The sequence below is a fragment of the Physella acuta genome, unplaced genomic scaffold (assembly GCF_028476545.2).
Source record: "Physella acuta isolate Inbredline_101_S28 unplaced genomic scaffold, ASM2847654v3 ptg000751l, whole genome shotgun sequence".
NCBI classification, from domain to species: domain Eukaryota; kingdom Metazoa; phylum Mollusca; class Gastropoda; family Physidae; genus Physella; species Physella acuta.
This window is the reverse complement of record NW_026732269.1, coordinates 22,755-50,146: the sequence shown is the minus strand read 5'-3', so window position 1 is coordinate 50,146 and position 27,392 is coordinate 22,755. Positions and strand designations below refer to the sequence as shown.

At 39.3% G+C, this 27,392-nt stretch overlaps 1 protein-coding gene across 1 annotated transcript in view; it reads left to right on the top strand.

The window, feature by feature from the left end:
- The window catches only part of LOC131950302 (uncharacterized), a 40,824-nt gene extending 20,816 nt beyond the window's left edge, over positions 1–20,008 (top strand). Inside the window, exons 3-9 of the mRNA XM_059312406.1 lie at positions 9,924–9,991; positions 11,797–12,141; positions 13,474–13,660; positions 14,231–14,396; positions 14,862–14,999; positions 16,011–16,134; positions 16,631–20,008. Of these exons, the coding sequence (XP_059168389.1) occupies positions 11,890–12,141; positions 13,474–13,660; positions 14,231–14,396; positions 14,862–14,999; positions 16,011–16,134; positions 16,631–19,267 (3,504 nt within the window). The 5' untranslated portion in view covers positions 9,924–9,991; positions 11,797–11,889 and the 3' untranslated portion in view covers positions 19,268–20,008. The remainder of the gene's footprint in view (positions 1–9,923; positions 9,992–11,796; positions 12,142–13,473; positions 13,661–14,230; positions 14,397–14,861; positions 15,000–16,010; positions 16,135–16,630) is intronic.
- The last annotated feature ends 7,384 nt before the right edge of the window (positions 20,009–27,392 follow it).

Sequence of the window (27,392 nt, the reverse complement as noted above, 5' to 3'; positions counted from 1 at the left end):
CAAATTTCTCTCCAATTCTCTCTATCTCTCTCTCTCTCTCTCACATGCTTTCCCTCCCTGCTCAAAGTGAATTTGTATGTATACGATTGACGGGCCTATAGACATACTTTTATATCATTTATTTTTCTAGTGATAAAATTTTCATATCGAAATTCTGTAATAATCAAACCGCAAGGGATTAAAAATAAACCGAGAACGCTGCTAATACATGTGTGTGATGAATATTGAATGGAAATCTTGTAGTTAAAGAGTTATTTGAACGCGTATGTGAACTGGTTCGTTAAGTAAGTAGATCTCTAAATGGCGGTTGCCAATTGATCGTTGGTCAGTTAGACATGAACATACCTTCTGTTCTTGACTTTATTACTGTCTTCAATAGTCCTGAGAGATGCGTTGTTAAGACGTTTCGTGTACTATGCTTGAAGAATTGTTTTTTTCTTAATTCGTCTTTTCCCGGCTATTGTCATTTGTCTATTTTACAAATATACTAGTGTTGTAAAGATTTTTCGTGTACTGTGTTGAAGAATTGTTTTTTTTTCTTGATTCATCTGTTATTTGTCTATTTTACAAGTGTTGTAAAGATGTTTCGTGTACTGTGTTGAAGAATTGTATTTACCTCAATTCATCTTTTCTCTGCTATTGTCATTTGTCTATTTTACTAGTTCTGTTTGCTAACAGCATCCACTACTCAGTGGTACATTCCTGTACTAGCCCACTCTAGCACCCCTGTTTTCGGACTTAGTTGTGTTTGTTGACTCTACTCAGCGCTTTCTCGGCTTTCTGTACTATCCCGCTTAGGCACCTCTGTTTTCTTAGTTCTCTATCTCTTGTTTCTGCAACTATGCGATCATTATCACCCCCTCCCTATTTCTCTTTATAATAATCAGTAATGAACAGCTTGGGTTAAATTTGTTGAGTTTACTATTTGTATAGGTATTGTTTTTGAATGCTAAGTCTGGTAGACGTGATCAAGACCTCTGGATTATTCATAAAATGAACACTTGTCATTATTTTGATATCCACTGATGTTCGTTTTTTTTTTGAGACAATGAATGCTGTCGAATATCAAAGTTTACGTACTTATAGAATGTCGTCAAAATGTCGAAACGTTTGACTTATAAAGTGTTTTCTATTAGTCCGTGTCAGTTATGTACCACCTAGTGGGCCAGTGATCAAAACTCATATTTTAGCCACTGGCGAACCGGAAACTCGGCCAACTGTAGACATTGCAGTAAGTCATTTCAGAGACATTGCAGTTCCATTAATTATTGAAGGCGTTTTGTCTTGACGCCGTTGTCTCGTTATTTGCATCGACTGCACGCCTTTGTGAGGCAGCTGACTGGCCCCATGGGACACATGATACCCACAGAAAATGTACCTCTCTTTGCTAAAGATCAGTTTCAAACAATCGGCGGCTGACGGGCAAAAGAAATAAAAATAAAAAATGTAACCGATTGAGCAGAAAGTCTCCATCTTATCACGTGACCTAGTTTGGGTAATGCTGCAGGATTCGCCATATTGGAACGGCGTGAAGTGTCGCCTTGGTGAGAGAGACGGTTCTCCCTCCCTTAACCCCCCCCCCCCCCCCCCCCCCCCCCACACGATACCGCTGTGGTTCACCTTATTATCGTCCCGCTAAACTGTGAATATGTCACGTTTCATGTCAGAGATGGGCCGTCTGTCAGGTCCACTGGACCGTGTAATGGTCACTTCATTTACCTAATTGGGCCTTTAGGTCGCTGTGTGGGCAGGCCTCGTCCTCAACATGTGTTTCTCCCAGTAGCCATTTTTTAAACTCAATACTTTCAAACAGTTTTTTTAATATGGATCTAGTAACAAAATACTGGAGTTGTAAATGATCGACTACTTATGTGTTGTGTGATTATTAGGACTGAGACCAATGCTAAATAAAAGCGTGTCTATAAACGGTATTGTGTTTGGTGACGCGTTTGACTTACTTGATATGTATAGCGAACACATTGTAGTAGAGTTATATGCAATAGTTATATGTGCGAGTGAATGGCGCGGAGGGTGGGGGGTGTAAAAAATAACACTGGGGGTGGGTACAGGTCCGTGACTCCAACGTTGCTAGTTCCTGTTTCAGTTCATACATTTGTTGTAGTGTTGACAGCTGACAATAATGTGTATACGCTGTTGGTGTTTATTCTCTATGCGACCCCCCCCCCCCCTCCATTATTGGATTAGGTTTTTGGGCTAGTTAATTATTTTTTTAAATAACTACGATCTCATGTGTTATGGTAATGAGGGGGATGCGCTTGAGTGAAAATTATCAAACTTATTATGCTATATTGGGCTGTTGACGTTTTGACCGTGGATGAAATAGTTTGCGTGGATGTCATGCTGTGATTGTTTGGTTAGTGGGCGAGACTGTATACACGTATATCACACTTTGTTTTATTTATGCAAATCTATCAAAATGTTGTCGCTTACCGTTGTAGACCTCGTGTTTTCCTACCTTTAGACTATACATGTAAGGCAGCATACATATAGACTATTGTTCCGTGTACAGGCCATCATGCTGCTACTACGATTGAACTCTATAGGCCCGTACTTCGTACATTGTTCACATGTATTGGAAAGCTGGGCATTAGCAACACGCTCTAATAGTTAAGGAATTTGAAGGTCAAATCAATCGCGATTCCTCTTGAATCAAGTGTAGAACACTGTTCATATCTATAACGTGACATCATTGTCAGATTAGACAACCGAGCAACATAGTCTCGAACCCACTACTAACAGTTATAGATAGGCTATCATTATGAAGTCAGTTTTTATTTTATTTCCCACACCTAAGTAGTTCCCCACCGTCCTCCCCCCGTCCCAAGTGTTAGCACGAGATATGCACTCTAGCCCCGTGTGATTCAAAACTCTTTTGTTTTGTAATCAGATTAGTTTCTGGTTTAGCTGGCCGTGTCTGTCAATCAAGTGGCAGTCGTGTGTTGTCCTGGGCCGTGTGTTGGTCGGCTCTTGTCCTGCTCATGTCCTCAACAATTTATTGCTCTGGTCCTGTATTTGGCCACACGTTGTCCTGGCCATGCCCTCAACTATTTATTGCTCTGGTCCTGTATTTGGCCACACGTTGTCCTGCTCATGTCCTCAACAATTTATTGCTCTGGTCCTGTATTTGGCCACACGTTGTCCTGGCCATGTCCTCAACTATTTATTGCTCTGGTCCTGTATTTGGCCACACGTTGTCCTGCTCATGTCCTCAACAATTTATTGCTCTGGTCCTGTATTTGGCCACACGTTGTCCTGGCCATGTCCTCAACTATTTATTGCTCTGGTCCTGTATTTGGCCACACGTTGTCCTGGCCATGTCCTCAACTATTTATTGCTCTGGTCCTGTATTTGGCCACACGTTGTCCTGGCCATGTCCTCAACAATTTATTGCTCTGGTCCTGTATTTGGCCACACGTTGTCCTGGCCATGTCCTCAACTATTTATTGCTCTGGTCCTGTATTTGGCCACACGTTGTCCTGGCCAGGTCCTCAACAATTTATTGCTCTGGTCCTGTATTTGGCCACACGTTGTCCTGGCCATGTCCTCAACTATTTATTGCTCTGGTCCTGTATTTGGCCACACGTTGTCCTGCTCATGTCCTCAACAATTTATTGCTCTGGTCCTGTATTTGGCCACACGTTGTCCTGGCCATGTCCTCAACTATTTATTGCTCTGGTCCTGTATTTGGCCACACGTTGTCCTGCTCATGTCCTCAACAATTAATTGCTCTGGTCCTGTATTTGGCCACACGTTGTCCTGGCCATGTCCTCAACAATTTATTGCTCTGGTCCTGTATTTGACCACACGTTGTCCTGGCCATGTCCTCAACAATTTATTGCTCTGGTCCTGTATTTGGCCACACGTTGTCCTGGCCATGTCCTCAACTATTTATTGCTCTGGTCCTGTATTTGGCCACACGTTGTCCTGCTCATGTCCTCAACAATTTATTGCTTTGGTCCTGTATTTGGCCACACGTTGTCCTGGCCATGTCCTCAACTATTTATTGCTCTGGTCCTGTATTTGGCCACACGTTGTCCTGGCCATGTCCTCAACAATTTATTGCTCTGGTCCTGTATTTGGCCACACGTTGTCCTGGCCATGTCCTCAACAATTTATTGCTCTGGTCCTGTATTTGGCCACACGTTGTCCTGGCCATGTCCTCAACAATTTATTGCTCTGGTCCTGTATTTGGCCACACGTTGTCCTGGCCATGTCCTCAAATATTTATTGCTCTGGTCCTGTATTTGTCCCCACGTTGTCCTGGCCATGTCCTCAACAATTTATTGCTCTGGTCCTGTATTTGGTCACACGTTGTCCTGGCCATGTCCTCAACAATTTATTGCTCTGGTCCTGTATTTGGCCACACGTTGTCCTGGCCATGTCCTCAACAATTTATTGCTCTGGTCCTGTATTTGGCCACACGTTGTCCTGGCCATGTCCTCAACTATTTATTGCTCTGGTCCTGTATTTGGCCACACGTTGTCCTGGCCATGTCCTCAACAATTTATTGCTGTGGTCCTGTATTTGGCCACACGTTGTCCTGGCCATGTCCTCAACTATTTATTGCTGTGGTCCTGTATTTGGCCACAGGTTGTCCTGGCCATGTCCTCAACAATTGATTGCTCTGGTCCTGTATTTGGCCACACGTTGTCCTGGCCATGTCCTCAACAATTTATTGCTGTGGTCCTGTATTTGGCCACACGTTGTCCTGGCCATGTCCTCAACAATTTATTTCTCTGGTCCTGTATTTGGCCACACGTTGTCCTGGTCATGTCCTCAACAATTTATTGCCCTGGTCCTGTATTTGGCCACACGTTGTCCTGGCCATGTCCTCAACAATTTACTGCTCTGGTCCTGTATTTGGCCACACGTTGTCCTGGCCATGTCCTCAACAATTTATTGCTCTGGTCCTGTATTTGGCCACACGTTGTCCTGGCCATGTCCTCAACAATTTATTGCTCTGGTCCTGTATTTGGCCACACGTTGTCCTGGCCAGGTCCTCAACAATTTATTGCTCTGGTCCTGTATTTGGCCACACGTTGTCCTGGTCATGTCCTCAACAATTTATTGCTCTGGTCCTGTATTTGGCCACACGTTGTCCTGGTCATGTCCTCAACAATTTATTGCTCTGGTCCTATCCTTGTCCACACGTTGCTGTGGTCTTGTATTTGTCCCCACGTTGTCCTGGTCCTATCCTTGTCCACATGTACTGGTCCGTTACTCTACTCAGCACATGTTTTATTAGTCCTGTCCTGTTATTGTCCTTATCTTGTTCATGTCTTTGCCTTAATATTGTCCTGGTCCTGTCTTTGTATACTGTCCTGGTCCCGTCATTAATGCTGTCCTGGTCCTGTCTTTGTCCTCATATAGTCCTGGTCCTGTCTTTGTCCTCATATGGTCCTGTCTTTGTCTGCCTGTGGTGCTGTAAGTGTCAAGACTTAGGTGCTGTTTGTCCCACGTCACGGCCACGCTTGACAACGTCACTAAGTGCTACTAAAAATGGCTCCCTTGTTCTCCACGAGGAAAACCCGCCGGTGAAGTTTTTCTCTCTCTCTCTGAAGTTATAAATTTCTTTCAGCCTTGGTGTTATCTCGGCCTGGAAAACAAAACAAGCGTGACTCGGCCCTTATCATTGCCCTTATCACCGCCGTCACAGTCACAGCCTTGTCGTTGTTGGGGGGGGGGGGGGGGGGGGTGGACGTGCTGCTTTAGACACACACATGAAGCCAGTGGACCCGACAATGAAACGGGTTGCTGGTTTGGTACACATCGGAAATGCTGGCTAAAGTTCTTATGGGATATTTGTCATTATGAAGCACTCTTTTCATCATTGGATGACGCGGTACCGCAAAATCGATGGATGTCATCTTAGTATGTCATCAGATGCCCGACTCTTTTGTCATCAGTTAATACCCTCCTGTGCCCATGACAACGTGTACGATGTCTTCTTGTGCCCGTGATTGATCAGTAGGTGACATTCTGTGTCGGTGTCCCCTAATGTCATCCTTGGATGTCACCCTGCCCGTAACACTTGTCCCCCCCCCCCCCCCCCCACACACATTTCAACCCTAACCAACATGTGGCACCTAATCTGTTAAGCTTAACCTGGCCATGTCACATGTGACATTCTGTGTCGGTGTCCCCGAATGTCATCCTTGGATGTCACCCTCCCCGTAACACTTGTCCCCCCACATTTCAACCCTAACCAGCATGTGGCACCTAATCTGATAAGCGTAACCTGGCCAGCCTGCCCGTCCAAGCAAAAGGTCAAGTTTACCGAGCGGCTAGCCTGGACCCCCACCATCATCTGTGCGTCACCCCCCGGCTTTCAGTGCCCGGCCGTTATCTCTACGACTTATACCGTAACGGTTGGCGACTTAGTGTCTGGCTCGCAGCATAATACCCTTATCACTGGAGCCTCCCCACTACCGTGGAGGCCTGACCTCATGGTAGATACACTGTTCAAACCAAGCGTGCACGGGACTATTTTTGTTTCACTATTGAACATTTTGAAGTCAATAATAATAATAATAAAAAAACAGTAGTTTAAAATCGAAATAATCAATGAACAAGCGATATGGTATGGCGTGGTAGCTTTTGTTTTTGTTATGGTATGACAACTGAAATGGATCGGTGTTGCTGTGTTTCGAGGTATTTTACACTTGGTCTTTTTTAATATATAGATTAAAGTTAGTTCATGACGTGTAGCAATCAAGATCAGCCAGCAAACATTTTCTGTGTAGAAGCCACGTGACTATAGATTTTAGAGCTGGTTATTGGGAGGGGGGGGGGCGAATTTTGAAATAACTTACGATGGACTTAAATACAACGTACATGCTCTAAGCCAAAAGTACTAGATAATAAAAACAATTTATGGCAATAAACGAATATAAATATCAAAACACAGGTTGAACCAGCTAGTAAAGGGAAGTAATGTTAGAGCACCTTGGCTGGAGTATGACGATGACTAGTGTGGTCTGGAGCTTGGAGCGTGTATTTGCCTGTGGCTTGCGACTGACCGGGAGACCGGCCGGCTGATCCGGTCCGGTTATCTTATCAGCCGTGTTTGACCGTGTTCGCCCGTGTGGGGAGGGGGGGGGGTTACCTTTAACGGCGTGTTCAGGTCGATCACCATCATCGCTGTCATTTAATGAATCTGGCCTAATCAGGTTTAATTAACTGATCATCCCAGATGTTCAGCCTACAACAAAGGGTTGTCCCGAACTAAACGACAGGTGTGTGTGTTTAGTGTTAGATCATTTACACACCTTAACACATGAGTGTGTTTTGTGTTAAATCATGTACTCACCTTAACACATCAGTGTGTTTTGTGTTATATTGTTTACTCACCTTAACACATGAGTGTGTTTTGTGTTATATCATGTACTCATCTTAACACATGAGTGTGTTTTGTTTTATATCGTTTACTTACCTTAACACATGAGTGTGTTTTGTGTTATATCATTTACTCACCTTAACACATGAGTGTGTTTAATGTTTTTTCAATTGGCTTGCTCACCTTAACACAGATGTGTTTTGTGTTAGATCATTTACTCACCTTAATGTTGGAAGCATCTCTTATCCAGATGATAATTTCAACACAAACATTTTTGTGTGATATTTTTAAAAAGTGTGTTCTTTTTCATATGCATAGGCACACAGGTTCTACTATCCATTATAAACACTATTAGTGCTTATAAGAACACAGTTCAAATAGCCCATATATAGACCCTTCATTGATTAAATATATACATGGTTCAAATTGCCCCCCAAAAATAGGCCTACTCTGTTCTAATAGAGTTTGTATAAATGGTTCAAATAGCCCATATTATACAAGGCTTAAAAGCTCATATGAACATAGTAGATAGTAGTCCCTATAAACCAGATTGTATGGATATAGTGTGAGAATATTTCTCTATAACTGCTGCAGTCAACCAACTGTAGATTGCCACTGTTAACTAGTGTCATCCTGCCAACATGTTACTCCTGGGATCTATTGTTTTCCCCAACTTCCCCCTCCCCTCCCTCCTCCCCCTCCCCTCCCCATCAGTTATCTTGAACCACTAAGCCTGTCACTGTTTGCCAAGTGGTGATCCCCAGTTCATGTCTGGCTGGTTTTTGATGCTCTACTTGTTTCTCCCCCCCCCCCTCCCCCCTCCCTCACCCTTGCCCCACATGACTGGCCTAATGTGCATCAGTCTCAGTCTGACCTGCAATGCTATTGTTTCTAGCCAACACACTCAGGACACCCACCTTGGTTTGTTACTCCCTCCTGTGTACCAGCACAGACTGTGTGCTTTTAGAACAGGAACACCACATGCTTTATACAAAAAATGTATTGAACTTCTGCTATTGTAATACATCATAAATGTTATTCTGTTTTATAGTGATAGGTGGTTTCAACAGTCAGTGTGATTGGGATAGTACAACATGTAATTGTATTACTGTGATACATCTTTATAACATTTATCAACTATTCTGATATATTTTCATGCAAGATTCAACTATTGTGATATATTTTCATGCAAGATTCAACTATTGTGATATATTTTCATGCAAGATTCAACGATCGTTGTGATAACTGGTTATACAATTCAATTATTATTGTCAGACATTTATCATCTATCTTTCTTTTCTTTAACCTTCTAACGTACCTCATCCAAAATTGCAAATCTATGAGTTTTACTTACTTAGTCATGTAAGGATTAACTGTCCTTCCACTACCTGTTTAAAGAGAGCAAAAGGTCCATTAAATTATTTCTGTGGTTTGGATCTTGAAGGAATAAATTGAACATTTTTAGAAGTACTTTATATTTTGGAATGATGCTTTTACAATAAGTATTCATATTTTTTATTCTGATTGTTGTTTAAAGTCGGTCACATTAAAATAAAACTAGGTTAGTTTCTTTGTTTTAAATGTATAGTTTGATCAAAGCAAGATAGGCTCAAAGTAATTGATGCTTGTTATGAATATATATATATATATATATATATATATATATATATATATATATATATATATATATATATATAACATTTGCAGTATACTTCTGTATATTATCTCTTTAGAAAATATATTGCATTTTATTATGATCTTAAGTGCTCAAAGATTGGCTACAATATAACATTTATCTTAGGTATTTATAGATTTTGCCTTACTCTGTTCTTTAGTAAGGTAAAAACACTGGGATAGTAGTGTTGGTTTTAGTGAAGCATTTGTCAACAAACTCATGACTTTAGTCAATGGTGTTGTATAATAATCCACTTGATCACTTTGTTCAACCTGCTTTTAGATAATTAATGAGATTGAAGCTGATCGTGCATGTAGATGTACTGTTGATAAGAGAGTAAATGTGGTATGGAATATATAATAAAATAATCACATCGTAGACAGCCTGCTGATGATGATGATGATGATGACTCAGATATTTTTTTCTCCAATTTCTCAAGGTTTTCTCCATCAATTACCTCGAGCTTTCTTCATTTCCATCTGGTTGTAAATTTTTAATAAGTTCTAAAAGTCAGTGTCTGTGTACTACGTGTGCGTATGATTCAGGTGTACCTGCGCTAAAATCAATGCCTGTGTATGTTTGTGTCCCTTATGTTACCTGCATTGATTGAAGGGCTGCACCTGACATGTTAATGGGGGCACCCTAACACCATTAACTTGGACTTCAACAAGGTTTTCATTTTAACATGCGCAGGAGCCGATCAGCCTTCAACGCAACATATTTTAGCCTTATTTGTCTTCAGCTTCGGTGTTAGTTTTTTTTTTTTTTCCACGATTTCGAACATGCTTTGTACGAGCAGCTAGTTTTGTGCGGGGTAGCAGCGTAGTTTGTAAAATTTTTGTTTAAATTAATTTTGATTGCATTGGAATTAATGTGTATTATTGTTTTCAGTCTTTTTTAGCTTCACTCTGGATAAACTAAAGAATCTTGCTTAACAAGTCATGTCCAATTTCACATTTGTAAGTATGTGTTTTATTTTTATTTTTTGGGCTTGGAGTGTGATAATACCGGGGAAAATGGTTGTTTTTTTTTTTGAAGAATTTTTTGCTTTACTTTATAAGGAGAAATTGTCAATTTAGATTATTTGAAATATGCCTATTCAGGTACGGTTTGTCTGACTTAGAGATTGTATTTAGATATAGTCTGGTTATATTTTGGTTATTTGAACTAAGATATTGTCTAGGTTATATTTTGGTTATTTGAACTAATATACTGTCTGGTTATATTTTGGTTATTTGAATTGAGATATTGTCTGGTTATATTTTGGTTATTTGATGTGAGATATTATCTGGTTAAGGTGGTTCTGAGAAATAGTCTGGTTAGGTTGGTAAGTTAAGTAAATTGGTAAGAAATTGCTTGGTTAAGTTGGTAAATTGTCTGGTTAAATTATAATGAGATATTGTCTGGTTACACTGGCTATAAAAAATTGTTTGGTTTAATTTAATATAAAAAAAAAACGTCTGATTAAATTAAAATGAGATATTGTCTGTTAAGTTATTTGTAATGAGATTTGAGATTTTGTTTGTTGAAGTTTTATATTGTATTGTTATTGGGATTATCTTAGTGTTGTAATAATGGATCCTGTCTGATTAACAGTCATTTTAAAAATACAAAATTGGATCTGATCTACTGCTATAATTTGAAATCTTTTATTAAGATAAACCCATCATTTAAACACTATTAATTGTAGACTTCTTATTGTAGACAAAGAAAACAAAGCAGAGACACTGACAATTATTGTTGTCATTATATCTTTCCTTATTATCTCTTTAATAATTCTCTCTATTGATGGGAATTTTTTTTTTTTTTTTTGTAGCATACTGGGTTTTTAAAGATCATCATTAGCTGTTAGTCTTTTTGAATATTTAATTTAAATCTTTGAGTGCACGTGTAGTCTTTTTGAATATTTAGTTTAAATCTTTGAGTGCATGTGTAGTCTTTTTGAATATTTAATTTAAATCTATGAGTGTTGTGTATGTGTGTGTGTGTGATTGTTTGCCACCACAACGCAGCAGTTTATTTTCATTTCATAAATACAAAAATAATGTTTATGTTATAGATTTATTTAAAGCAAATATTTAAGAAAAAGTGAACATTAAAGTGTGTTTTTTTGTTTTATATGTCTACCTTTTTGTGTCACTGCTTGTCTGCTTTGGATGCGTACCTGGATGGGGTACCTGTATGGGTACCTGCCAAAAGTCATTCTCAGTAAAGGTGGCTAGGCAGATTGCTAGTCATGATATTGTGGTTTGGCGTATGATGACTTACCTGAAACACAGTTTCCTTTTACTTGATTGGGATATTTTATGAGGATATGTCACCTGATGGGGCACCCACTACCTCTTAACATTCATATCCTTCACCAGCCTGTCTTCCACTTAAATTATACACTTTCTTTTAAACTTTACATCTTCAGCTTAAGCCAATCAATTTCTAAAAGCAGTATAAACAAACATGCAACATATCATAATTTATGAGAATTTCATGATAAATATTAATCTGATTTGTGGGGCATTGTCTCTGTGTTCCAGTACCTTTACATAGAGCTCTTCATTGCCTGTTTATATTTATGATTGATAATCTCATGTCAAATATTGATGTTAATTTGGGGCATCATTTCTTTGTTCCAGTTTGTTGAAGTAGAGCTCTTGTCTCTGTGTTCCAGTACCTTTACATAGAGCTCTACATTACTTGTTTATATTTATGATTGATAATCTCATGTCAAATATTGATGTTAATTTGGGGCATCATTTCTTTGTTCCAGTTTGTTGAAGTAGATCTCTCCATTACCTGTTGAATGCCCACCTCAGCCTGGCATCAGGTATACCAGCACAGGTGGAGACGGTTAACATAACAGATGTTCACACCTACAAAGCAGGTGAGTTCAGGAGATGCAACACCACCTACCACATCGGCATCCTCAACGCCAGCCTCCGATGCCAGTCTCAAAGAAGGCAGGAAGCCAGATGTCCAGAAGGCAGGCGTGGAAGTCAACGGTCTTCCAGCCGGGTCGCAGCTAGTTATACCGCAGCCGTACCTGCACTACCTCCAGCTTCATCACCAGCTGGTCCAGCAGCAACAGCAGGAGCTGGTCATAGCCACACAGCAGGTCAGTCAACTTGGTACAGGGGTAGCTGGTCATAGCCACACAGCAGGTCAGTCAACTTGGTTCAGGGGTTGTTGGTCATAGCCACACAGCAGGTCAGTCAACTTGGTACAGGGGTAGCTGGTCATAGCCACACAGCAGGTCAGTCAACTTGGTACAGGGGTTGTTGGTCATAGCCACACAGCAGGTCAGTCAACTTGGTACAGGGGTAGCTGGTCATAGCCACACAGCAGGTCAGTCAACTTGTTACAGGGGTAGCTGGTCATAGCCACACAGCAGGTCAGTCAACTTGGTACAGGGGTAGCTGGTCATAGCCACACAGCAGGTCAGTCAACTTGGTACAGGGGTAGCTGGTCATAGCCACACAGCAGGTCAGTCAACTTGGTACAGGGGTAGCTGGTCATAGCCACACAGCAGGTCAGTCAACTTGGTACAGGGGTAGCTGGTCATAGCCACACAGCAGGTCAGTCAACTTGTTACAGGGGTAGCTGGTCATAGCCACACAGCAGGTCAGTCAACTTGGTACAGGGGTAGCTGGTCATAGCCACACAGCAGGTCAGTCAACTTGTTACAGGGGTTGTTGGTCATAGCCACACAGCAGGTCAGTCAACTTGGTACAGGGATTGGTTTCAGGTAAAGGAGGGAGCGCGGCTTTGATAGACTTAATGAAGCTTTTTAAAGGGATTTTTGGGTTATATTGTTGTGCAGTGTTAGTGTTATATATGCCTACACTAAGGTGGACTGTTGCAGTTGTAGTTTAATATTTGTGTAAACAGGTTGGAGCTGAACTGGGTATAAAAAAGAGAAAAGTGGCAGACAAGCTATTTATTCTTAGTTGACTAGACATAGTCCCCTGAACCCCTTGTTGAGTATAGGGCTTCAACTATTATCGCCCTCTGGCCATTCCCCAGCTGTGTATTTTGATGTCTTCCAGACCAACATCTCTGCATTCTTTAGTTCATCCAGAAAATTTTTGTATTTCGATTGTCAGATATTATCAGTCAGAACCTTTGTCAGTATTGATTGTTTAGTCATTTTCTTGAAGTCCATTAGTTGCTATAGCACTTCCCAGCTAGTGATAAGTTGGCTGGCATTGTATGCTGATAAACAGTTTTTGCCAGTGGTTTGAATGTTAAATAGATGTCTTTCTCTTGTGTTTTTGGATAATATGTATTTAGGTCAACAATAGTCTTTGTAAATCTTATATTATAGATATGCATGTATATCAACACTAGTCTTTCATGAATCTTTTAAGTTCCTTGCCTATTTCCTATGTTTTTTTGTTGCAAATGGGTATCATTGGTTAAATAGATCCACATTTGATTGAACTTCCAGGCTGGTGAATCTAAAGATGGGGAGAATGCTGCACCCCCAACCTCAACACCAGCAGCTTTGAGTGGGGGTGGGGGAGGTGAGGATGGCAGTGACGACAGTTTTGACCTGGATGACGGTGGCTATGCTGATGATGATGGCTCTGACAGCACCAAGAAGGAAGGGAAAGGCAGGATACGACACTCTGGTAGTAAGGACAAGTTTGTTACACCTCCTCAAGTGTTTGCTTTGTGTTTTGTTCATCTTGTGTTTGTTCCACTTTTTGAGGTGTTAATTTTTTGTTACTTTCACCTCCTGAAATGTTCAGCTTGAAGTTTTTCCCTTCAAAAACTTTTTTTTTTCACATTTTGAATTTTTCAACTCATACCTGTGTATCAAATAATATATTAATAATATCTTTTGTTATTTATTTTGTTTAATTAAGACATTTTGAATGCAGATCTTTAGATATAAAATCTTGAAACTATTTACCAATGGTTGATTACTTTTAGCAAGTTAATGAATTGGTTATCTAAACCCTTTTGAGCAAGTGAAATAAAGGACTTTTCTGACCATTGGGCAGATGAAATTTACCTTTTCCATTGGAAGAGATTGTGATCAGTGTTCCCATGCTCATGTTAGGAGAAGTTAAACCATTAAATTACATGATAGGATAATCCACTAATTAATAGCTTAGATAATTAGTTCAATTAGTTCAATACAACAAGTTATTACAGTAAGTTTAGCCCATGGTGAGCAGTGTTGACATCTCTTTGACCAGGTGGTAGGAACATCAACCAGTATGGCAGAGAGTTCACAAACGGCCGACCTCTGCCTGACCATCTGAGGGTTCAGATCTTGCAGTTGGCACTGCAGGGGATCCGTCCTTGTGAGATTAGTCGCCAGTTGCAGGTGTCACATGGTTGTGTGAGCAAGATACTCAACAGGTGGGTTTGAACTGTGGCGTTGACATGTTATTCATCTGTTCTCTGTTAATTGTGTGGTTTTGTTAACATTATTTATCTGTTCTCTGTTAACTGTATAGTTATCATGTTATTCATCTGTTCATGTTAACTGTATAGTTAACATGTTATTCATCTGTTCCTGTTAATTGTGTGGTTTTGTTAACATGTTATTTATCTGTTCTCTGTTAACTGTGGTTTTGTTAACATGCTAATTCATCTGTTCTCTGTAAACTGTATTGTTTTGTAAACATGTTATTCATCTGTTCTCTGTTAACTGTGGTTTTGTTAACATGCTAATTCATCTGTTCTCTGTAAACTGTATGGTTTTGTTAACTTGTTATTCGTCTGTTCTCTGTTAATTGTGTGGTTTTATTAATTTTGTTAATTCATCTGTTTTCTGTGAACTGCCTAGTGTTACCTTAAATAAACCTCTGTAAAATGTTGCAGGTACAGAAAGACTGGCAGCATCAACCCCGGCCAGATAGGTGGCAGCAAACCCAAGGTGACAACCCCTGATGTGGTCAGCATGGTCAAGCAGTACAAGATGGACAACCCTCAGATGTTTGCTTGGGAGATTAGACAAAAGTTGGTAGCCTTTCATTGGTTTGTTGGGGAGATTAGAGTTAAGTTGGTAGTCTTTCATTGGTTTGTTGGGGAGATTAGATAAAAGTTGGTAGCCTTTCATTGGTTTGTTGGGGAGATTAGACAAAAGTTGGTAGCCTTTCATTGCTTTGGTGGGGAGATTAGACAAAAGTTGGTAGTCTTTCATTGGTTTGTTGGGGAGATTAGACAAAAGTTGGTAGCCTTTCATTGGTTTGTTGGGGAGATTAGACAAAAGTTGGTATCCTTTCATTGGTTTGTTGGGGAGATTAGACAAAAGTTGGTAGCCTTTCATTGGTTTGTTGGGGAGATTAGACAAAAGTTGGTAGCCTTTCATTGGTTTGTTGGGGAGATTAAAGTTGGTAGTCTTTCATTGGGGAGATTAGACAAAAGTTGGTAGCCTTTCATTGGTTTGTTGGGGAGATTAAAGTTGGTAGCCTTTCATTGGTTTGTTGGGGAGATTAGACAAAAGTTGGTAGCCTTTCATTGGGGAGATTAGACAAAAGTTGGTAGCCTTTCATTGGTTTGTTGGGGAGATTAGACACATGTTGGTAGCCTTTCATTAGTTTGTTGGGGAGATAAGACAAAAGTTGGTAGCCTTTCATTGGTTTGTTGGGGAGATTAGACAAAAGTTGGTAGCCTTTCATTGGGGAGATTAGACAAATGTTTGTAGCCTTTCATTAGTTTGTTGGGGAGATTAGACAAAAGTTGGTAGCCTTTCATTGGTTAGTTGGGGAGTTTAGCCTTTTATCTTTAATAAATTTGTATTATAATTATAAAAAAAATGAGCTAGTGTTTTGAACACTTTTTTATGGTTTATTTATTCAGTGTAGGTTGTTTACCAAAAGCTTAAGGTTGTTTTATCTTAACTTTAATGTGAGAATGTAATTTATATCTTGAGATCTAATAGAATTGCCATTTGTAAATCAAATTAGAAGTATTTTTCTGTGCTTGTCAAATGTCACTGTCATGCAATAGGTTATTGTTTGATCACAGACTGCTACAGGACAACGTGTGCTCGGAGAAGAACATACCCAGCATTTCATCCATCAACCGGATTATTCGAGATAAAACCCTGACACACCGCAGAGGATATGATATAGGAGGGGATGGGGATGAGGTAGGATACTGTGTGTTTTGTTATTTAGTCTCCCCTCTAACCTATAATTGCAATCATTGTTTAGCAGCAGCATATTTTTCTACTGTACATTCAAGACTAAATTAATGGAAGAGAAAAAAAATAAAAAATAGTCACTTTAAAGGAGTATGGGGTGTTTATTATTGTTAAATTTGTTCATGTGTTTTGATTTATTTCTACTTTGATGTTTGTATTACACTCACAACTTTATTTGTAGGTATATTTTATGTTTGTCATAAGTATATTTATTTGCCTCATGTTTTTACTGCATTTGTACCATGTCTGTAGTTTATATGTAAATGTTTGTACCTTGTTAGTACTATGTGTATAGAATATTTTGAGTACCATGTTTACCCTATTTGTACTATCTAGTACCGTGTTTTTACCATGTCTGTCCCATTATGTTTTGTTTGTACTTTGTTAGTGCATGTAGTGCCATGTATTGTACCCCATGCTAACATTTTATTCTGCCCTTCAGATGGACGAGCTGGGACTGGACGCAGAAGCCATGCAGAGGTACATCGCCACCATGCCTCACATGACCGTGGACCTGTCCACCTCACCTTCCAACTCGGCTCACAGCCCCAAACCTGATTGTCAACCCAGGTCAGGGTCCGTTGACCTGTCCAAGACAGGCCCCCACGCAGACAAACAGGCCAAGTCTGGGGAGGATGCCGCTAAGTCTGCCCCAGAGAAACCCCTGGTCATTGTCAGCGCTACTTCCCTGGACACACAGGTCAAGGCCGCAGTAGATTCTAGTCATAATTTATCTGTAACTCTGGTCGTGAAAGAGGAAACGGACAATGGTAAAAGTACGCCATTAACTGTTGGTTGTGATGTGCCATATGATGGGGATGTCATTGTTGTCAAACAGGAGTATGAGGACAGTGGGAGTAATGGGGTCTGTACTGAGGAGAAGGAGCTGATGGTTATTACACTAGGCAAGAAAGATGTTGTCTCCAGCAAGGAGGGTCTGGAAGGAGATTCTGTTGTTAACGGACGTGACCTAGGAAGTAAAAAAAGTGCAAGTTCGGGTCCAACGTCTGACTTGGTTGTTAAAAAATCAAAATCAGAAAATGCAAGGCCTAGTCTCAATGATGTCATATCTAATTTATCTCACGGGGCAAGTTTACTGAGTGACACGGTCCCGCAGAACTCGTCCAACTCTGTGTCGTCATTGCTGTGGACAAAGTTAGCAAAGCCTCCAGCACCTGAAGAGAAAGAGCAGGACTCAGAAGTGAAACAGCAGGAAGAGAAAGCCAGTAACCTGACCATACACAAGCCCAGCTGGTTCTCCATGCCCAGTCTAGACAAGCCCACCTCTCCAGCCATTTCTTGCCAGCCCCCAGCAACCAGTTGTGAAGAACAGCGACAACCGCAGCAAACCTCAACGTCCCCCTGCACCCCGCCAGTCTCCACCGCAGGGAGCGTCCACCAGACGCCGGTCAGAAGACGGGGCAGGAAGTCTGGTACTAGAGACGGCTGGAGCCCCACCGCGTCCACTGCGACCCGCGGCTCTGCTGGAAGTAAAACTAATCTTTCCGCTCTCTCTTCAGCCACGGCCAACTCCAGGCCATCCCCAGTCGCCCCACCCAATGCCTCACTCTTCCCCCTCCCATACAACCCAATTCTATCTCCAGTGTACGATTACAATCTTCCAGACAGAGGTTTGTCTTCTGCTACTGCCTCCATCATGGCAGCCAACCCACGGTTTGCCGCCCCGCACCTTGCATCCCAGCCGTTCATGATGAGTTACTTCCCCCTGCAGCCAATGTGGAGCGGAGCTGGAACGGTTGCCATAGCGGCGGCCGCTGCAGCCAACATGAGCATCCCCACCCCCTTAGATCTGTCCTCGCCTAATAAAGTCAAATCAGAACCAGCTGACAAAACGAGCAGGGAGAAGAGTAGCAGCCCAGTGAAAGAACTGCCCAAAAAATCTGTCCCCAACCAGCCAGCACCATCTCAGGCCAACCATCAGAACCATGTGACTAAAGAGACCAGCAGACGCGGGTCTAGAGGGAGCCACAGTAAAGGCAGTAAATCTCAAACCAGAGCCTCGAGTGAGAAGTTCCCAGCCAGCTCTCTGAAAGCCAATGAGAAGGATGTGGAGAACCCAAAGAAAGACGTTGAGAACTCTGTCCATGAAACATATCCAGAATGTGGGTCCAAGTCCCACGAGTTGAACATATCCAAAGCCAGGTATGAGAAGAACCTCCTCTTGTTTGGTGACCAGGAGATTGAGATCATGTCAGTGGGCAAGCTGAGGTGGGTGGTGAGGAACGAAGCGGATCTGCTGCGGATAGCCCAGGCCAACCTGAAAAAATCTAGTCCTGTTTGTGATTCTGGTACTCTGATACTGGAAGCTAACTCATCCACGGAAACCTCCCTGTACGGGGAGGGGTCCCCGGGGAAGAACAGCAGAGACCGGTCGGACTGTTCTGTGTCCAGCTCGGTCAGGAGGGAGGACGGTGAACCTGAGGAGGGTGTCTCACTCAACTCTGGAACTGAGAGGCCGTGTTCCCCGCAAAAGTCAAACCGAACTACTGACCAGCAGGATATGGATTACTCCCCATCCCCGAGCAAATGTCCGAAGCTGGACAAAACTTTGTCTAGTCCGAAGGATTTGTCTAAAAGTAAACTTGTCAATGGGAAACTGGACGTGGATAAAGCAGAATCTGGTGCAGCGGTCAACTTGCCCAATTTCCTCCTGGATTTAAATGTATCGGATTCAGTTTGTGTCAAACATTGTGCATTGTCGTCATCGATGCTCAGGGCTGATCAGTCCTGTGTTGTTAAACCATCGTCATCCACCCCCACCTCCCCTCCCACTGGCGTCAAACAGAAACACGAAGGCATGTTGTTTGAGGAGGATAAGTCCAGTTCCACTGCCTCGCCAGTCACCATGGGATGCACCAGCACCGACGCCTACCTGGCCAGGGAGGAAGCCAGGCCACGTCACAAATGTGGTGAGGAGGAAAACATCAGCAGAATTGTGCCGCCATCTTCTGTCATGCTTGACGGCAGAATTGTGCCACCGTCGTCCGTCTCGCTTGACGACGAGGCTTTATCCAAAGAGTATTCTTTACTATCCAGCATGTTGAAATCTGCACACTAATGTCCAGGTTTCCGGTCTGCTGGTTCCACGGACCTCCCTCTACCAGTACCAACCCTGGGGTTTAACCAGGCGGAACAATCAATATTGTTGTCAATGTTGTTTTTATTTACATTTTAAAACATTTTTTTTCCACGTGAGCTACCTAGTCTTATGAAATCCTGTGACACATGTAAACAGATTTATCATACATAAAAACAAATCTATGTATTCATATTGTATGGGGTTTTGTGTCCATCAAAATAATATATTATGTATTTGTATCAGTATATATTTAGAACTCACTTATTCCTATCGTGGTTATGAGTGTATAATTAGTACCATTGGTTATTTATCCTACTGTACATATATGCTTAATGCCATGTTTGAATACACAGCAGTCTCTTGTAAGCTAAGATAAGAGATTTTATACATATAACTTTTCTTTAACAAGTCTGTCTTGTGAAATAGTAGTGAATTTGTAATGTTTTTTTAAGCATTCACAATCAAAATGTACAATCAACTTTTACTGCCAAATAGCATTAAGAATATTTTTATTGTTGCATTGTTTGTTTGTTTTGTTCATCGATTGGATCATAGATGACATATTTATTCCACAAGCATTATCCTACTTGCCATTGTCCAGCAATCAAAACTTGGTTATTCAAGGTTGACACTGCTTCTCCCAAGCTGTTGGAGCAAGTTGCTGATGTAGATAAAGGGTTTTCTTATGGAGATTTCGGCTTTCTTTTTACACTCAACATGCTGAGCTATGTTTCTCAATTTGTTTCTTAAATTAAGCCGGGTAAATTTTTTCTTTCATCACACTGTAAAGTCTAAAGCATATTTTTATTTTATTCTCTGATTCCATACATATAATGGTTTCTTGAGTGTGAAACTTAAATTTAAAAAGCAATCATGAAATAAAAATAGATATAATTTAAAATGTATTAATGCTTAAAAATATGACTATTTTAAGTACTTTAGCGTCCAATATTTACTTTAAAATGTATTATATTTGAGTTAGAGGGGGTCTGTAAGATAGTTTACACTGGCCAAGAATCTAAAACATCAGAATTTTGTTAAAAGAATTCAACATTTAACAGGGAAACCAGATTTTCATGCACTAGATCTTGATGTCAATAGAGTTGAAAATATGTGTGCTGTTTTTTGTATTTATTTGCACTTGTAGTTAGCATCTAGTATCTTTATCCTGAAACTGCTTTATGAATGTACTACTCATTTTAACTTTGCCAAGTTGCAACTCCAGAGTGCTAATAGAAAATGTAAAATATCCTCCCAGAACTTTTAAGTTCATAGTGCAGAAGTAGAGCTGTCTGCATAATAAGAGACAGTAAAATTCCCAGCCAACTTTACTATACCCCAACTTGAGCCAAGTACTCAACAGAGCTGAGTGGACTCTGAGAATGTCTGAAAGTTATCCTCACTAGCTATTTCATGGTTACCTGACCTATAGTAGAACTTACTTTCCCCCAAAAATATACAATTGCGATTTAGGAATTTAATGCAGTAACCGGTGAAATATTAAAAACGCTTTAAGAACTATTTATTTTAGAAAAATTAAAATTAGATAAATGATCTGGAAGAAGAAAAATGTGTTAAAAAAGTTTTTTCCAATGGTGTTTTTATAAGACTAGTGAATCTATCTGCACATATACATATACCAAAGCTGTAACTTGTGTATCTATACTTGTACATTATCTGACTAATATATTACATGTTCGCTTATACTGTTTTTACATCTAATTCTTGCTAAGTATGGTCAGATGTTTCACTGAAATCTTAGACTGGGAACCCTTTATCTACATACCTATAGCATTTGTGTGTGTGTTTTGTACATTTTTAAAGACATTTTTTGTATCCATATTTTTGAAGAGTTGTTGAAGGTGTCGGTCAGCCGTGCCTGGATATCTGAAAAAATGATTCCAAACCAAACCAAAGAATTACATTTTTTTTTCTCATTTTGTGATTATTTTTTTCTGTACTGTTACAACGATTTTTAAAATCTAAAATTTTTACTAGCTTTAATGGGTTGCTACTGAACTGTTTACACGGTCTCCTAGCAACAGAGTTTTTTTTTTTCATCTATGGGGTGATCTTGGGGAATCTGGGAATTTGTTTACCTTGATATAGAGATATGACACAAAACATTAATTTTTGTAATTGCTGAATTTGTGTCTTTTTTCATGTGGCTGTTTTGTTGACAAGTTTTTTAATCTCTAAAGAGGAGAGCACATGTTTAATGCTTACAAGTACTTTTAATTTGGTAGTGTTTGATTTTAGTTGTAAAGAAAATTATTTTATGCTGATGATGGTGTGACTGAGCTGGGGGAGAAATGGAACTTGTTTGAAGGAAATATTTTTATTAAAGGACTACATCATTGTTTTTGAAGGAATATTTTGTGAACACAATAGGACAGTATGGAGTGGTCTGTAAATGACATCACACTTATGGATGGGGGGAATTCAGAAAGTATATCATCACAAGTTAACAATTTAAAAAAATAATTTTTAAATAATGAGAAATTTTTAGCAATTGTTTTAAATTTTTAATATTCTTGTAAATTCCTGTAAAAATGGGTCAATACATTTAGTAATGACTACTTAGTTTGGGAATAGGTCTGCAGTGCAAATCATTTAGTGGGGGTGGGGGTCTGACATGTTTTGATGATGGAGAAGGGTGGTGTTAAATTGCCAAGAAATTCAAATTGTCAAAAAAGTGTGATGTTTATCATGGACAAACCCTTGTAGCTGTATGAAGGAATGTATTGTGAATACAGCAAGACTTCTTGTGTCTTGTGGTAGTTTGTGTTATTGTTTGTTTGCCAATACAGGCAGCACACTACAGTATTGCGGGGTTAGTCCTACTCCATTTTCTTCTTTGTATCATTCATTGAAAGTGTTTTTTTTTTTTTTTTTTGTTTTTTTTTCATGATATATACACCAAGTCAGTTAGAGCTATACCAAAGATATGTTTTTTTTACCTGACACCAAATGAAGTCTTACAGTATTTATTGTTCAGTTTCCTATTGTTTGGGCTGTATATTTGCTTGTGATTATTTTGTGATGATGAAGTGTTTTTTTTTTCTTCCTTTGTTGTACTGCCACCAGCAGATAGAGATATGATATGTAGTTGCTCCACAAAGCTTTTTTATTGTGCTCTTGTTGTTTCTTTTTTAAAAGTATTTGAATAATAGTATGCAAACTATCCATAGAACTGACATCTTAACCATATTTTATTTCAATTGCATTTCATCAGAACACAAAAACAAATGATTTGTATTGAATTTGTTGTTGTACCATTGATTATAGTTGCATCTGTTTCTGCATTTAGATGTACAGCAAAAGGGAGGTTGGAGTTATCATATAAAAATATTAAATAACTTATTCATATTTTTTCTATTTCTAAATTTTTGTTTTAAAAATTTTATGTTAATTTATATCAAAACAAGAGAAATGTTTAGCAAATGTAATACATGATTTTAAAAAAAAGTATTATTGAACAATTTATATTTATATGATCTTCACATTATTTTTTAACTGCCTGAACTGTTAGCTACTTCCACAATGTGAATGTTGTGTAACAAAAAGGTCTGTCTCTGTAAAATCTAGCACAAAGATAGCCTTACCAAAATTGTACACCTGATTCTTACACACACGAATGCAGCGTAGCTTTGTTCTTTTTAGATTCATTCAACCTAAAGCAGGTTTCATTACCGAAGTGTATTGGGTTGGTAATACTGTTTTTACTCTTTGCTGTTGAAGAGCAGTTATTTATTTATCATATAATGTAGCTTTAAACAAGTTTGGCCAGAATTGTGCCACTGTTGTGTTTGTAAAAAAATATCAAGTGGTTTTTTTATCATAATGTAACATACCATATTTATCCTTTGTCCCGGGCTATAGCTTTATAAGAGAAAATATTTTTAAAAGACAATCCATAAATTATTTCTATTTTAATGTATTTGATGTTTTTTTTCAGCCCCAGTGGTATTTATCTATGTAGTCCCATCGTCATGATTTGATTGTGATTTTTATTTTTACAAAGCTTGAAGTCTGTCTGTGAAGGTCGATGTTAGTCATTCATATTTTAGTGTTGTGTAGTTGTGTGGGTATAGGCAGTGTCGGATTAACTAGCAGGTGGGGTTGGGCTGTAGGCTAGAAGGGTTGGTCTTTAATCATGAAGGGTTGGTTTGTATTCATGAAGGGTTGGTCTGTAGTCATGAAGGGTTGGTCTGTAGTCATGAAGGGTTGGTCTGTAGTCATGAAGGGTTGGTCTGTAGTCATGAAGGGTTGTCTGAAGTCATGAAGGGTTGGTCTGTAGTCATGAAGGGTTGGTCTGTAGTCATGAAGGGTTGTCTGAAGTCATGAAGGGTTGGTCTGTAGTCATGAAGGGTTGGTCTGTATTCATGAAGGGTTGGTTGGTCTGTAGTCATGAAGAGTTGGTTGGTCTGTAGTCATGAAGAGTTGGTTGGTCTGTAGTCATGAAGGGTTGGTCTGTAGTCATGAAGGGTTGGTCTGTAGTCATGAAGGGTTGGTTGGTCTGTAGTCATGAAGGGTTGTCTGTAGTCATGAAGGGTTGGTCTGTAGTCATGAAGGGTTGTCTGAAGTCATGAAGGGTTGGTCTGTAGTCATGAAGGGTTGCCTGTAGTCATGAAGGGTTGGTTGGTCTGTAGTCATGAAGGGTTGGTCTGTAGTCATGAAGGGTTGTCTGAAGTCATGAAGGGTTGTCTGAAGTCATGAAGGGTTGGTCTGTAGTCATGAAGGGTTGTCTGTAGTCATGAAGGGTTGGTCTGTAGTCATGAAGGGTTGGTTGGTCTGTAGTCATGAAGGGTTGTCTGTAGTCATGAAGGGTTGGTCTGTAGTCATGAAATGTTGTCTGTAGTCATGAAGGGTTGGTCTGCTGTCATGAAGGGTTGGTCTGTAGTCATGAAGGGTTGTCTGTAGTCATGAAGGGTTGTCTGTAGTCATGAAGGGTTGGTCTGTAGTCAAGAAGGGTTGTCTGTAGTCATGAAGGATTGTCTGTAGTCATGAAGGGTTGGTTGTTCTGTAGTCATGAAGGGTTGGGTTTTAGTCATGAAGGGTTGTCTGTAGTCATGAAGGGTTGGTCTGTAGTCATGAAGGGTTGTCTGTAGTCATGAAGGGTTGGTCTGTAGTCATGAAGGGTTGGTCTGTAGTCATGAAGGGTTGTCTGTAGTCATGAAGGGTTGGTCTGTAGTCATGAAGGGTTGGTCTGTAGTCATGAAATGTTGTCTGTAGTCATGAAGGGTTGGTCTGCTGTCATGAAGGGTTGGTCTGTAGTCATGAAGGGTTGTCTGTAGTCATGAAGGGTTGGTCTGTAGTCATGAACGGTTGGTCTGTAGTCATGAAGGGTTGGTCTGTAGTCATGAACGGTTGGTCTGTAGTCATGAAGGGTTGGTCTGTAGTCATGAAGGGTTGGTCTGTAGTCATGAAGGGTTGGTCTGCTGTCATGAAGGGTTGGTCTATGGTAAAAAGGTAGAGGTCTAGGGCTGCAGAGACTTTTTTGCCCTTCTTAAACTTTATTTTTAAATCTAAGAGAAGTATTTGGGAATTTTAGTTAATCCACCTCTATAGTTTAGTTAATCCACCTTTATTGTTTAGTTAATCCACCTCTATAGTTTAATTATCCACCTTTATAGTTTAAACAACCCACCTCGAAGAGTTAATCCGGCACTGTTGGGGTGGTAACTGTTTGTTAAACTCCTTACTGCTATCCTAAGAATCCTGTTACACTAGTTCTTGCTGGAGTATTATAATGACAATCATGAAAAAACAAATGTTGCTATTATACAGTACTGTCTGATTTGTATCAATATTTGTTCCATTTCATTTAATGGTAAAAATTTTTAAGAAATTAATTTTTAAAAAAAAATCATTTTTTATGTATTTATCTGTTGATATCAAATGTTTTAAAATTTGCATCTCATTATTTAAATATTTTAGTGGTTACCAAAATCAATGGAAGACAGCATTATATTTTATATTTATTTATGTTTTTTTTTTACTTTGTCAAATTGACAATGCTTAGATCTGCTGTCAGTAGTGAGCAGTTGTAGTAACATGCATTTACTTGATCTTAATTCATCCTCTTGTTTTATTTGATGGCATGCTGGTATTGTCTCATTTATTTCTTGATGCTTTTCCGTCTTTTTTTTTTTTAGCTTGGTATAAATAACCAAATTTTTTGGTTCTCTTTTTTGTGTATGTTTTATTGGAAAAATAATGCTGCTTCATTGCCCCTACCAGAATTTTACATTTTTTTTTGTTAAATTTGAAGTTGGATATAATTATCTTATGGTTTATACAAATCCATTTTCAACAAATTGTAGTCAGTGAGTGCAAATTTTTTTTTTAATAAATACAGTTTGAATTGGAATATTTTTCAGGGTAAAATAAAAACTCATAAAACCTATAGAATTATTTTTTTTTGGTAAAATTTGATATAAATTCTAACATTTACCATCACATTTAAGCAAATGTAAAGTTTAAAAAAATTGCTTCACCATCTATCACTTAAACAAGTTCTAAAGCTATTAATAGATGTTGATTTTGTTTATTAATTATGTCCCTTGATTGGTCTGTACACTTGAAGCATATCTCCCCCTCCCCCACTTTAAGATTGTTGTAGCCATGTTAATATTGTGATTGTCTGGAGAAAAAAAAACCAAAGAAATCCATGTTTTCCTCATTGTATCCTGTATTAAATTAATGCCTAGATTTGATAACAATATATCATGAAGCCATGAAAACTCTATGTTGTCAATGATTTGTATGTGTGGGTGGGTCTGACATTATGCTGTCTTGTCCAATGCCATACAGGTTCATTCTTTAGAAGCAAAAATCCAGAAAGGTTAATGAAAACTTACCAGGTTTAGAATTGAAAAGAATAAATGTATCAAATTTTGTATTCAACAAGGTGTTTGTTCTTGCTCAAGCTGAAGCCTTGTTCACGTGTAGATAAGGTGGGAAGTTTGTGTAGCTTCAAGTCAATGAAAGCTTTGCTAGGGTTATGTCAAGTTTAGACTAGTCCAGCAATACTTTGAATCTGTCAAGTAGTTAGTTTATACTTTCAGGCTAATCCAGGATGAGGCATGTGTAGTAGATGTAAGTTTAGGCCTATCCTGACACACAAAGTTTAGGCCTATCCTGACACACAAAGTTTAGGCCTATCCTGACACAAAGTTTAGGCCTATCCTGACACACTAAGTTTAGGCCTATCCTGACACACTAAGTTTAGGCCTATCCTGACACACTAAGTTTAGGCCTATCCTGACACACTAAGTTTAGGCCTATCCTGACACACTAAGTTTAGGCCTATCCTGACACACTAAGTTTAGGCCTATCCTGACACACTAAGTTTAGGCCTATCCTGACACACTAAGTTTAGGCCTATCCTGACACACTAAGTTTAGGCCTATTCTGACACACTAAGTTTAGGCCTATCCTGACACACTAAATTTAGGCCTATCCTGACACACTAAGTTTAGGCCTATCCTGACACACAAAGTTTAGGCCTATCCTGACACACTAAATTAAGTTATCCCGTTGTAAAGGAAATAACCTGACGGTTTTTATAGCTAGATAATGAAGTTGTTAGAAATCAGTTTTACAAGAGAGACTACTCTAACTTATACAGCACAAGATGTAGCATCACTAACAGTAGATAGGATAGCTTTTCCCTATCTGACATTAACATGAGATTAACAAAAATTTATACAGCACAAGATGTAGCATCACTAACAGCAGACCCTTTTCTCTAACAGACATTAACATGAGATTACCAAAGAACAATAAGACAATACAACTGATAGACCAAAGAAAAACTGCAAAATGAGAATAAAATGCCAATACAGAGTAAAAATACCGCATGAAAGTAAGGATTTGTGTAAAAAAAATAACGCCAAGAGCAAGGAAAGAAAAATATAACGTTTCGTTTATTTTATGTACATCAGTTGCTCAAATATTTGGATAATGTTAAGTTTACAATACAATGTTCATTCATAGAAAAGAACTTTCACTGAAATTAAATTAACTAGTAATCCTGCATTGTTCAGAAGTAAGTATATGAAACTAATAAATAGGATGTATGCGCTATGTAACTCATAGT